At 36.3% G+C, this 13,092-nt stretch overlaps 1 protein-coding gene across 6 annotated transcripts in view; it reads left to right on the forward strand.

Annotated features, from left to right (window-relative positions):
- Positions 1-13,092, forward strand: part of LOC118745678 (neprilysin-3) — a gene marked incomplete at its 3' end in the record, with an annotated part of 330,193 nt that overhangs the window by 72,888 nt on the left and 244,213 nt on the right. For all 6 annotated transcript variants that reach the window (XM_036479247.1, XM_036479250.1, XM_036479248.1 and 3 more), the window contains 1 exon segment: positions 7,836-7,952. In XM_036479247.1, the coding sequence (XP_036335140.1) occupies positions 7,836-7,952 (117 nt within the window).

Below are 13,092 nucleotides of genomic sequence, written 5' to 3' on the forward strand. Positions count from 1 at the left end.
CTCCCTCTTCCTCTGCTACCACCAGCGGGTTCCGAGTTGAATACTTTCAGAGCTGGAGCGTCGGTGTCCATTCGAACGACATGACCAAGCCAGCGGAGCCGCTGTATTTTAATTCGCTGCACTATGTCCATATCGTTGTAAAGCTCATACAGCTCATCGTTCCATCGTCTGCGGTACTCGCCGTCGCCAACGAGTAAAGAACCGTAAATCTTCCGCAAAATCTTTCTCTCAAACACCCCAAGAGCCGCCTCATCGGATGTTGTCATTGTCCATGCTTCTGCGCCATATACCAGCACGGGCATGATGAGTGACTTATAGAGCGTGGTTTTCGTACGTCGAGAGAGGACTTTACTCCTGAATTGCCTACTCAGTCCAAAGTAGCACTTGTTGGCAAGAGTGATTCTACGTTGGATTTCAATGCTGACATTATTATCGGTGTTAATGCTGGTTCCCAAGTAAACGAAATTCTCTACTTTCTCGAAATTGTAACTGTCAACAGTGACGTGGGTGCCAAGGCGCGAATGTGCTGACTGTTTGTTTGATGACAGGAGATACTTCGTCTTGTCCTCGTTTACCACCAGACCCATGCGCTTTGCTTCCCTATCCAACTTGGAAAAGGCAGAACAGACTTGACGAGGTCCCAAATTACCTCCTTGTTATTGTGGTTGAGGGCCCTCACCTGGCTCCTGTAGGTCCACGGTTCCTGTAATAGCAGTTTACCCAGGTCCTCCGAGGCAAACCTGGTCGCAATGACCGCCGAGGCGGCCACCGCGTGATGCAGATTGACTTGAGCTACTTCTACTGCTGGTGACTTCAAAATTAGTGCTCGTCGTCGATGCCTGAGAGCTGCGCATCGCCCTCGCTTCCTCTATCGGGTTCGGGCCTGCCAATGTCCGCTAGCAGCTCCTGTGTGGTGCGAACTTAGTCGAGGGCACTTAGCCCGGAACTCACAGGAGCTGGTGCCTGTGCCGGTTCTATTTGCTGGTTGCACGACACCACCTTCCACGCAGCCGTGTGGACACCCTCGTTCTGAGCCTGAATGAGCCCCAGCACATACTCAGCCGATTTCTCGGCGCATCTAGGGAGGAACATCGAGATAGTGTGCACCGGCGGCATGTCCTCCCCCCTTTTGGTGCACAGCCCGGGTCCCTTCCACCCCTCAAGAACCAGTGCCTTTTCTGCCAGCCAGCCAAGCTGCAGTCCGCTCATCCTTGCAGTCCACAAGGAGCATGCCTGACCTGATATACACCCCACAGAACACCAGAGGGTGCTTCCACCCTTTTAGGACCTCATCCATTATAGCATCCTGGAGCCTGGTTAGATCCTCAGGGCATAGGGCAGCTGCAGGGTAATCACAGAGCAGTACAGCCACCCGAATGCCTTTAAGAGCATCAGAATAGCTGGGCTGCTGAGGGGTTCCTTCCTGAGGCCGACCCTAGACCCCAGACTCATCCAGGCTCCTAGACTCTGTCCCCCGCTGCCGTTTGTGGGACGGTGGCTCAGGTGGCACACCACCTATAAGCTGGTTCGCTTTGCTGGACCTGTGGAATTTGCTGTTAGGGTACCTTTGGGTTCCCCGCTTCTCCGCCATTGGGCAGGCGCGGATCTCTGCTGTTGTTGCCCGCTTCTCTGCTTTTCAGCAGGCGCGGGTAGTTTACCTGTGTTGCTAGTCTGCTGCTTACCAGCGGTTGCAGCTCTGTTGTCTCTGCGCTTGCGCTCTTCGCGCTCACGTTCCTCACGCTGCACCTCTTGGTGTACTTCCGCCATAGTGCGGGCTTCATTCGCAGATTTCCCCTGCTGAAGGTACCGAAGATACCACTGGACACCCGACCCTCCAAGACCAGCTCGATGATGGTCATTAAGGGCTCCCAGTTGGCCCGAGGGGGGTAGTGGAGGAGTTCTGCACCTGCGACTACGCTTCTTATTTTCTTGTATCTGTCACCCTGACTCGTGCGACGCTGAGGACGTCCGAATGGGAGACTTACTACTGGAACGGTGCCTAATGCTGGAGCGATGCCTGCTCTCCGAGCGACGCCGGCCCCTGGACCGTCATCGACTCTCGGAGCGGTCACGACTCCCGGAGCGACGCCGACCTTCAGTCCGATGCCTGCTTACAGAGCGATGCCTGTTTTTCAGGAGTAATGCTTCTGCTTCCTTGAGGCCTTCCGAACGATGCTGCGCCTCATCCACGCCGCCCCTGCTGGTGCTTGGCTGCTCATCTTCTCTGGCGTGTTCTCTGAAGAGGGCAGCCTCTTCCCCGGTCAGGCTCTCAAGGAAGCTACCCCTGCGCCTGAGAGGGACTGGTCGGCGATGCAGCTAAGCCCCCGCACCAGCGACAAGGTGCCTGCCCTAGCGAGGGATACCAAAACGCAACATGTGATATTAATGGTTATAACGTTTGGATAAATAAATTTAAATAGGTATATATGGGAGGTTTGTAAAGATTAATCGATTATACCTTTTGCCTTTCAAACGCTTATTTAAATAATTTATCCTGCACTTAAAAAATAGCTTATTCACATTTATGGGAAGTTTTATTTCATGGCTGTGGGATAATAATTTTTCGGAGAAGTTGGTGGTGCAAGAAATTACTTCGCCATTAAGTATTTGAAATATCCAACTTATTTAGCCTAACCTGCACCGCTGGTGCGTGGAACAAACGGACGCCTTCGTAAGTCCACGTGTTTCTACATATTACACAGCTTGGCTTAGGCATTATTAATTTTTTAATCACAAATAAATTATATAGCATTTTTCTACAAAAATTCAAACGAGAAGTTTTAGAGAAAAACAAATTTGTCACAAAAATTCAAACGGCAAATTTCAGAAAAAAAAAATGTTGCAAACAAATAATAAATGGCCAAATTGGCCCCAAAATATATGTAAATACTTCCAAAGACACATAAAACGTTCAACGAATAAAGGTAACATTGTGAAATATAATTCAGCCGAATGTCAGAAAATGAACAGAGAATGCTGCCTTATTACTTCACCTGTTTATTGCGCCATGATATCAAGCCAATAAAACATTCAACAAAAAACGTATATATATATACGTACATACATTAAACTGAGCCCGAATCATGGCATCCGTGATCGAATTAAACAGAAATAAAAGTGGTAAGCAGTGCGAGCTTCCACTCCACAGCACCTGGGTTCAAGCCCTGGTCAAAGCAACATCGCAAAAAAAATATAGAAAAAAAGGTCTTTTCTTAACAGCGGTCGTCCCTCGGCAGGCAATGGCAAACCTCCGAGTGTATTTCTGCCATGAAAAACAGCTGCTCATAAAAATACAATCGCCGTTCGGAGTCGGCGTAAAACTGTAGGTCCCTCCGCTTTGTGTGACAACATCAAGGCGCACGCCACAAATCAGAGGAGAAGCTCGCCAAACACTAACATATGTGTAAGCGCCAATCTATTATTATTATTATTATTAAAAGAATATTAACAGGAAATCGACACCTGAGTGGAAGCTCGACCTATTTCGGCAGCCTGTTCCAAAACGGTATATTTCAGAAAACTTTTTCATGAACGCCTAATTTCAGAATGTGGTTAAAGAATTCCATATCTCAGAATTTTATTGAACAACGCTCTATCTCAAAATTCGGTTTGAAAACGTCCTATCTCAGGACATTTTCAATATATTTCCATTTGAGATAGGGCGTTTTTCAACCGAACTCTGAAATAGACCGTTCTTAAACCAAATTCTAGGCCTTTTTCAAAAAAATTTTGAAATAGGGCGTTCTTGAAAAGTTTTCTGAGTTAGGACATTTTCTAACTGGCTGCCGATATAGGTCGATCTTCCACTCAGGTGTCGAAATATAACTACTATTTTCATACTACAAAAATATGTAGAACAAGCGTATAAAAATTAATAAATGTGAAGTAAATATATATCGTCACCCGTATTCCAGAAGCATGAATGTGCAAATTTACCAATTTTGAGTTATTGGGTTGACTTGATTAACCTTTGGATTTTCTATGTTATACCAAACCCCAGAATAAAATGCGTACACGGAAAACACATATTTCACAATGTCAATTACATGAATGCAGAGTTAAGCCTCGTAAAAAAAAAATTCAAACTTGAATTCCCAAAAATTTTCATTTTTACAAATTCATGTTTCTGGCATGTGAGAGACAATATGTACTTGTCGATTTGTTTCACAAAAATTACACAGGTTTACAAAAAAAAGCTTATACATATTGAACCAAACCTTTACATCCCTATGTTATTCGACACCCTGTATGCGAATCCGAGGTCTATTAGCCTCCATCACGTCAGGTTCGAGGTCATTTGAAGGTCAAGTAGGGAGAAAGTTAATGAATAAACCTGAAAATTCAATACAATTCTTCTGAATATGACCTTGGCGTGACCGGTAGATTAAAGAATCAAGGGACCCCTATATTCAGATTCAGCGACAACAAAAACACAATTTTGTTTTTATTTTTATTGAATAAATTTTTTGTCTTATTTGGCCCTCAAATTACATCGAACCTGACATTATAGAGGTTCAGTGAGTTTAAAACCCCATATATATATGAATTTTTAGGTTTATTCAATTAGTTTTTCCCTACTTGACCTTCCAATGACCTCGCACCTGGCACGATGGGGCTAACATACGTCGGATTCGCATTCAGAGCGTCGAATAACATGGGGATATTGACGTTTGGTTCAATATGCAGAAACTTTTTTTTTGTAAACCTGTGTTTCTCGGTTGCTCAGCAAACCTGGTTAATCGTTTCTACAATTATTTCACACTGATTCTCTTAAACATTTCTTCTCTTAAACTTTTAAGATGATGGAACCCTTACTAACCATATTTCATTTTGTAGAACCCCACATCAAATTACTAAAAATCAAAGGCAGAGCAATTTAAATATGAATAAAAACTTTTACTAGAAATAGTATACATACTTTAAATTTTAATGTGAAGAATGAAATTGTTTCACTGTTAGTAATTATTGTATAAATTAGTAGTTCGATATAATGTCTGAAAGCTGTATGCTTAAGATACATAAACCTAAAAGTAAATTTTACAAGAAATTAAACTGATAATTTATTAAAACTAGTAGTAACCCCCGAAATTCGGGTGAATGCAGTAAAAAAATACTTAATAATATTAAGAATTTAAATTTAAGTATATAATAAAACGTGATATTCATAAATATACTTAAGTGTTTAGCCTAAGATATATTTAAAGAACTTCGTGAAAGACAATAATTAATCTCGTATTGCTAGAGACCTGATAACCCAGGATAATTTTTAAGTTCTTAAATGACCTTACTCTACTCAAAGCTTCGTACAGTGGGCCGTGAGAAAACAGTCATCTTTAAGGTTTAGTCCAACCTTTCACAATACCTGTCGCGCCGTTTATGGCGAAAGGCATTTAATATAAAACTTTTAAACTAAAGTTTTCATAACCCTTTATGCACAAAAATTCAACCACTGATTATAAAAATTTTAAAATGTCCATACCGGCTAATTTCATTTCAAAAATCACATCAACAAATTTGTAAAGCTTTGAACTTTGCCGTCATTCAGGGTCCTCTATAATATATATAAAAGAAAGTTCTCTCAACTAATTTTATCTGTTGCTTTCGTAAAATATATCAAATAAAACACATATTTGAGTTAAACTTTTCGAGTGAAGAAAGTTGAACTAGAAACACAAAATTTATGATATCAATTTCGTGACGAAAATTATACGCATTTTTTAACTGCCTTGGAAACGTAGGGAAAACCTCTTTTATTCATACGAATCGTTGCAAAAATTCTGTTTTTTATTTTGTGTTTCTAGCAGTAGACGGAATTTCACAACGTTCCGAATAAATAAAAAAAGATTTTCCGTACGTTTCAAAGGCAGTTAAAAAATGCGTATAATTTTCGTCACGAAATTGATATCATAAATTTTGTGTTTCGAGTTCTGCTTTCGTCACTCGAAAATATTACCTCAAAGTGGTGTTTTATTTGATATCAGTTATTTTGGGATAGCAAATTTAAAATCGACGAAAATACAAACAATTATCTAAATGTTATATTTTTCTCAAATAAATTGCTAAAAATATTATCTAAATCTAAATTATGTATTCAAATCGATGGGTCCCTTGAAACATATAATTTTTCGAATACGAAATAAAGCGAAAAAGAATGATCATATCCTTTATATTCGAAAAAATAAAAAACAAAAAATTAAATTATGAGAAATGATATAAACTTATCAACTTGGTACCAACTTTGGGTACAAGAAACAACTGTACAACTATAGGTAATATTGTATGCGTCTTCCCAGGTAGGTCAAGTGCGGGTGATAAACCCATGTAGCTAGCATGTGTACATACCTGCAATTAAAATGGGGAAAAATGTTATAATTTCGGTATGTGACTGAAAAAAACTCTAAAATACACAAAAATTATGGTTTCCAAGACACGTACGAAGTGGTTAGCACAGCTGCGTCCTTCAACTTGTCAACTCGCGGGAAATTCCCCGATTTGCAGGGCAATTTCGGTTTCACTGGCATTCGGGGAATGGGCAATTTTTTCGGGGAACTGGCTATGTTATTTTTATATCTTAAAGTAACCAGACGAATATGTTAATTTTTAACCTTTTGACCCTTTTTGGAGCAACATTTTTTTAAATTAGAATCGCAATATCTCCACAACAAGAGTTTTCCCAGATACAAGCTATATACCAGATGAAAGCTAAGGTTTTGGGCTAGATTTATGGTAACTTAGAATAAAATCGACTGACCAGTTTTTGAGAAAATGTTCGAAATATATATTTTCGATATCGTTATGACATATTTATACTTTATAAACACAAAAGAAAGCGTTAGATAGCCCTTCCATTGATATCATGTTAATTTTCGTTCTGAAATCGGTTTGTCTCCAAACCAAATTTGACAAGGGATGACGGAAAATTGTTAAACATTACATCACACTCCTACCCTGTCGGAAATACCTACAACGAAAATGAGGCCGTTATAGAAAGTTGAAACGACGATATTTGATACCTGCGCCGGGTATATAAAGATCGGCTTCGCCCGAACTTATACATCTTTACTTGTTTAAGCTAATCTGTTTTGTCATCTGAGGGGATTTAAAAAAAAAAATCTTTAACTATTTTTATTCTTAAAAAACTCTAATTTTGGAGGTATTTTCAAATCGGTCCAGCTAACCGCAACTTTTGTTGGTGTTGCAGTCTAATATATATATCGAGCCCTAATGCCAAAATAAAGTAAGCGACATTTTTTTTTAATACATTATTTTGTTTTGGCGGTTAGGGCTCGATATGTACATATTTTTCGATCCAATCATTTTCTTATTTTCTGATTTGTGCTTCAGCTTCCCGCGAGCAGGCGAGGGTAATAAAAAACCGTGCATAAAATGGAATAAAAAATGTAAAAACGGTTCTAAGTATTAATTTTTTACGTATAAATATTAAAAAGAACAAAGCAAAAACTTGCAGTTCATTAAAGAAATGTTCAATTTATTACTTAGTTTTTTTTTTGCTTTTTAAATTGATGCAGTAGTTTTAAATATATTTCCGTTAGAAGATAAAATTAGTCTATTTCTGAGGGGCTTGGCTTATTGTCACGACCTATAAAAGAGGCTTACGTTGGAGAGGAGGCTTGCGAAAACCGAAACAAAATCGGTTCAGGTTTAGCTTATCTGTGAGGGAATGTACATATTTTTAAGGTTTATTTTATAAGATATATTTAGGGACGAATATACATATTTTTAGGTTTTATTTTATAAGATATAGGGAGATAGGATAGGGATAAAGATGTACACTTAAATATCTCTAACACTTAAATAAATATTTATCATTTCAGATGGCTCGATATAAGCAGACTAGTTTTCCCGAAGATGATGCTAGCTCAGTCGGAGGCATCCATTTAAATGAGGGGACCGGTAGCACGGGACTGCATATTCGATATCACACAGCACGGGTGGGTACTTACAAAGACAATTCCTTACTTACTCGCAATCGTTCTGCCATTCAACAAAACAGTTTGTGTTTGCATCAGGGTAGCCAAATCATTTTTGAGAATTCCCCGATTTCGATAATGAAATTTCTCGATTTTGCCCAAATTTCGTAAAATTCCCCACCCATAGATATCTCCTTATTAAAAAAAATTGATGTATTTTGATGCATTGCTGGTATTTCTGTTTACTTTATTTTTAAATGTGTATAATTCATCTATTTATTCATAAACCACACCAAACTTTTATTAAGTTTGTTAACAAATAAAGAATAAAAAAAAAATATTCATATAATATTTACATATGTACATACGCGGTTCACAATTATTATTTTTTTGTTATTTAATTTGACTTATTTTTATAAAAATATAGTTCATTCTTTGACAAAATGATTTAAGCGGATCAAACTTTGTGCAATATTAAAAAAAAATCAACAAACTTTCGTAAAAATTTCGAGCTTTTTAATTAGATTTTCTAGAAAAATTTTGAGTATCCATTTTTATAGCCCACTCAATTCTAGTATAAAAAGTGGAAGTTTCAAGAACCTAAAAATTGTCGTATTAGAATTTTTTTGCCGAAGGTGTTGCGGTTTTCTTCCACATAAAATAAATTGTGTTTATTCGTTATATGAAAGCCATTTTAGCCATTTGAAACTTTATTATACAAGAATTGAACGAGCTAAAAAACTGCATATCGCTAGCTTAGAGTGAAAAGTTGCTAAGTCCACTTTTTATGAAAACTCATATTTTGATATAGGAGGCTAGGGAAATTGAATACGCATCGTTTCGAAAATTATAAAGGTACTTATTTTATTTTTTTCCTCTTCATAAGCAATAAAAGGAAAATTTGCTAAGTCCCAAAGAAGCACCACAAATCCGATAAGGCCAAAATAATACGACATCTTTTAATAAATATCGAATCCTTCTGATTCTTATGGACTTTTGCTTTGCTATAAACGCGCAAAATGTTTGATTTAAAGTCTTAAGAAATAGTTAAAGAAAATGGCTATAGGAAGATTTTTTCCTCTCCTGTAATATTTTTAAAATGGGACTTAGCAACTTTTCTTTCTAAGCTAGCGATATGGCTCATTCCACGGTGACTGGTGAGACATTTCAACTTATATTTTTGTTTAAATCATTAAATTTGTGAAGCAAAAAATAAAAATTATGTACACCTAATTCCTCACAAAAAACAGTTCGTTCCCCGCCCCCCATGTAAACTGAAATTCCCCACAAAAAAACGGTTATTTCCCCGATTCCCCACACAAACTGAGATTACCCGCAAAACGGGTAATTCCCCACGAGTTGGCTTCACTGGTTTGCACCAGAGTGTCCAGATTGGACGATTTAGCGCCAATGTGGCTTTTATATTTGCGCGTAAAAATCTAGGAAATCGCCTTTGGCGAAACACGTGATAAGTAGGTTATGGAGTTAGAGCTTTAATTTTAATGTGGCGATACTTTTTATTGTTACCGATTTTGTTGTAGCTTTTCGAACATTTGCCAATATTAAACCACCATTTGTGGCAACTCCCGCTGAATGTGAAATTTGCAATTTCATTTGTGGAAATAGCTGATCTCGCCTTATTATAGCTTTTATTTTATTTTTAGCGCCGAGCGCTTAAAAGCGGATTAATCAATTATCAGTTATAATAAATTTATTAATTGCACAGTCCTACTGGGAAATGTGTTGATACAAATATTTTTTAAAAGTATGAATATTTAAAAAAAAAATGTTTGTACATCACTCTCATATAAGTTATTTGCGTTATTTATTATTACCCTAAGGCATTATATTCGATTTGGTTTTAAAGACTATGATATAAAAAGATCTCATTTTTAAAATAAAAGATTCTTCAGAAATGGCTCATCTTTTTAAATAATCTGGACACCCTGGTTTGCACACAAATGAAAAATGGAACGAAACAATTGTATAACAGAAATCTTATACGAGAAAAGTTGATTGATCGCAACTCTAATAACTACTTTTAATGTATTTAAATTATGTTGAGATTAGCATCAATAATTTTTCAATCGGTTAAGTAGTTGCCGAGATATTAAACACATAAGAAATAGAAAAGTTCAACTTTACCCTCTTTTATTGGCTTTGGTTTTTATTTGCACCGAATAATTTTGGTTTGGTTAAAATCAGCGTAGAAAGTTCTATTGATCCTCGTTTCCTGTTTTTTTTACAGCTAAACGGTTGGTATTCTAAACTTATGTGTGTGGTTAAATGCTGTAGTACGGGAACAAACTAAATGAGAATAGGATAAAAGTAAACAAAAAAATTTCAAATTAAACTCCGAGTTTCTTAAACACCCCAATGTGAACACTTAACAGTTGCTCATAAACTCGAGTTAATGGCTCAATGAGAACGTAACATAAGATAGGTCGTGTCAGCTGACACGTCGGTGGCTGGTTGAGCTCTTAGTTTCGGGTACGAAAATGGGTTTTTGCGTTCCCGGGGTTTTGGGTAGTTTATTCACATTTATGAGAGTATTTCGTACTTAGCTAGATATATAGTTGAATAAAGCACTGCGAGGGGTAGTATATCGTGCCTCAGCTCATCACAGTACCTCACCTAGCCCTAGACACTAGAAACTTCAGAACTGATCCCTGGCGTAAAGAATGTATGTGGTGCTCTCTTGGCCATGAATCTCGTACTTACTCTCGTTTGCCCGAAAATGTAAAAAACAAACCTAATGTTAGGCAAGAGGGTAGATAAAATTACGTACACAATTAGGGGATTCACGAGACGTGTTAACCATCGTAAAATCTTAAGCTTAACATTTGTTTATGTAAAAAACGGCTAAAATGGTTTTAGGAGGAGGAAGAGGGGCCAATTATATAAATATTTTTTATCAGTTTAAAAACATTTCGGTTTATTTAGAAAGCCTCTAAAACCATTTCAATACCTTTTTTACATACAAAAATGTTAAGCTTAAGATTTTACGACGCTTACATGTCTTATGAATCCCCTAAATATGTGTAATAAACGACATCAATTTCAGTGCTGTATTTTTGGTAAATTTCTATTAAAAAAAATAAAAAACAATGTAAAATTAGGCCATAAACAACAAAAAACAAATAACTTAAGGACGAGCACACCTAAAGTTAAATATTCTTAAAATAGAATATGTATTAACAAAAAACCAACAACAACCACATGATCAAATTTAAAAAGCAGCAGAATAGCTGCCCTTGATTGTTGTTGGGGTCACATTTGAAAAAGTGGAAAAAGCAACAATAGTTTACGTGGCGAACTTAGCTCAGTCTGTAGACCATTGGCTTTGTACCCGGAGGTTGCTGGTTGATATCCCAGTCTCGGGGCTTGTAGAAGTCTGACAAGGAGATGTAGTGATTTCCGAAATAGCAGCTTTAACTTTACTGTCGTTTTTCCACAAAAATTTTCATTAATAACAGGAGAGGAGACCGTGGGAGATCGACCTTCGCCGATCTGATGACTCAATGAGACATATTTTATATCAAATATAATTTATAAACAAATATGCCTATGATAACTTGCCTACCGAAAAGTGTTCATAGCTATTTTTAATCTAATTAATTTTAATCAATATCCTTTCATCACCTTCACTCTTGTCATAACCGAATGAGTTTTATCTCAATGGATAGTTTTTAACACACAGAATGCCTACTTATTTCTGTGCATGGCTACCTGTCAAGTAGATGTGAACAGGTAAGTCAATATAGATAACTACATCGATCTGTTAAGCAATCGAAATTGATATCATAGGTAAGCAATTTTAATTACAAAGCCAATAATATAGCCTTGCCTGCAAAAAATCATACATAAAATATTATTGCCAAGCTATAAAGTTTTAGAATTTTAGCTATTTGATAGGTGCGAGAGAGAAAGTAGAGCGCCCGAGGTCCGTGTGATAGAACAGGACACAACATAGCAGCTGCACGCTACCTGACCGTTGAGTGTATCCGAGTGCGCATGCTCGTGTATAGTCGAAAATAATTTATTAGTGATAACAAGTGCTAAATAATATTAATTGTGATTTTAAAAATGCGTAAAAAGTGTTTTTTTGTGGTACGAAAAAAGAAATTATTGACTTTCATGAAAATTCATTTAAAAGATGCCATTTAAAATTGGCTTTCCCTAAATAACAAAACTTTAAGTATGGAGATATTCAATTAAGCAAAGAATCGTTCGACTTTGTTGGTTATCACTCCACGTGTTACAACAAAGTTACAGTTTTAAAACAAAAATACAAAGAAGAATTTGAAAATTTCGTAAAAATTATGAAGTAAGTAAACGTTTCTGTTTATACTTATTAAAAATTTACAATTGGCTATTTTTTCCATATCGATTTTTGCTTTAAAATCAAAGCCGTACATTCAATTTCAAATATGCCATTCTTGTAAATTTAAACTTATCTTTTATTTAAATTTTTCTGAATATTTTAAAATTCAAATAATTTTTGTAGCTATAAATTTGAATTTTGTGAAAGTTATGTCCATTAATTGAAAAACTTAATATAAATATACATTTTAACAATGAGTAAATTTCCTTAAATTATGTGAATTGATTTAATAACATTGAAATTTTCATTATCATTATATAACTATTTTTATAAAATTTTTGTAGCTCCCAATGACCTCAAGAAGTCTTAATTCTAGTGATAATGAACCTCCAGAGACAACAGCTCTTGAAGATGATGAAAATAATACAGAAAATGTTGCAAATTCTGAGGATTTGTACGAGGTAATGATTAATTATTTGCTACTGAATCATTTAAATATATTTGAAGAACAGTATTAGATAGCACTTATAATATAAATTACTCTATCTATGTTATATATTTTACTTTTGCTGCATTTATATATTTTTTTCAATTGATAATAAATTTCTTGAACATCTTATAACCGTAAACTAGAAACTTAAAAGTTTTCTATTCATTTCAGATGCCGTCAACTTCAACATCATCTACATCTGCTGGCCAAGTTGTCTGTTGTATATTTTGCAACCACAAACAGAAAAAATTTAAAAATAAAATTTTAAATTTTAAAAGTAACACTTATTCTTTCCCGCTTTGCGGCATTTACTTAATTTTTGAATAATAAATGAATTACTCTTTATT

This window comes from Rhagoletis pomonella, unplaced genomic scaffold (genome assembly GCF_013731165.1).
Source record: "Rhagoletis pomonella isolate Grant_MI unplaced genomic scaffold, Rhpom_1.0 Rhpom_scaffold_00009, whole genome shotgun sequence".
Lineage (NCBI taxonomy): Eukaryota > Metazoa > Arthropoda > Insecta > Diptera > Tephritidae > Rhagoletis > Rhagoletis pomonella.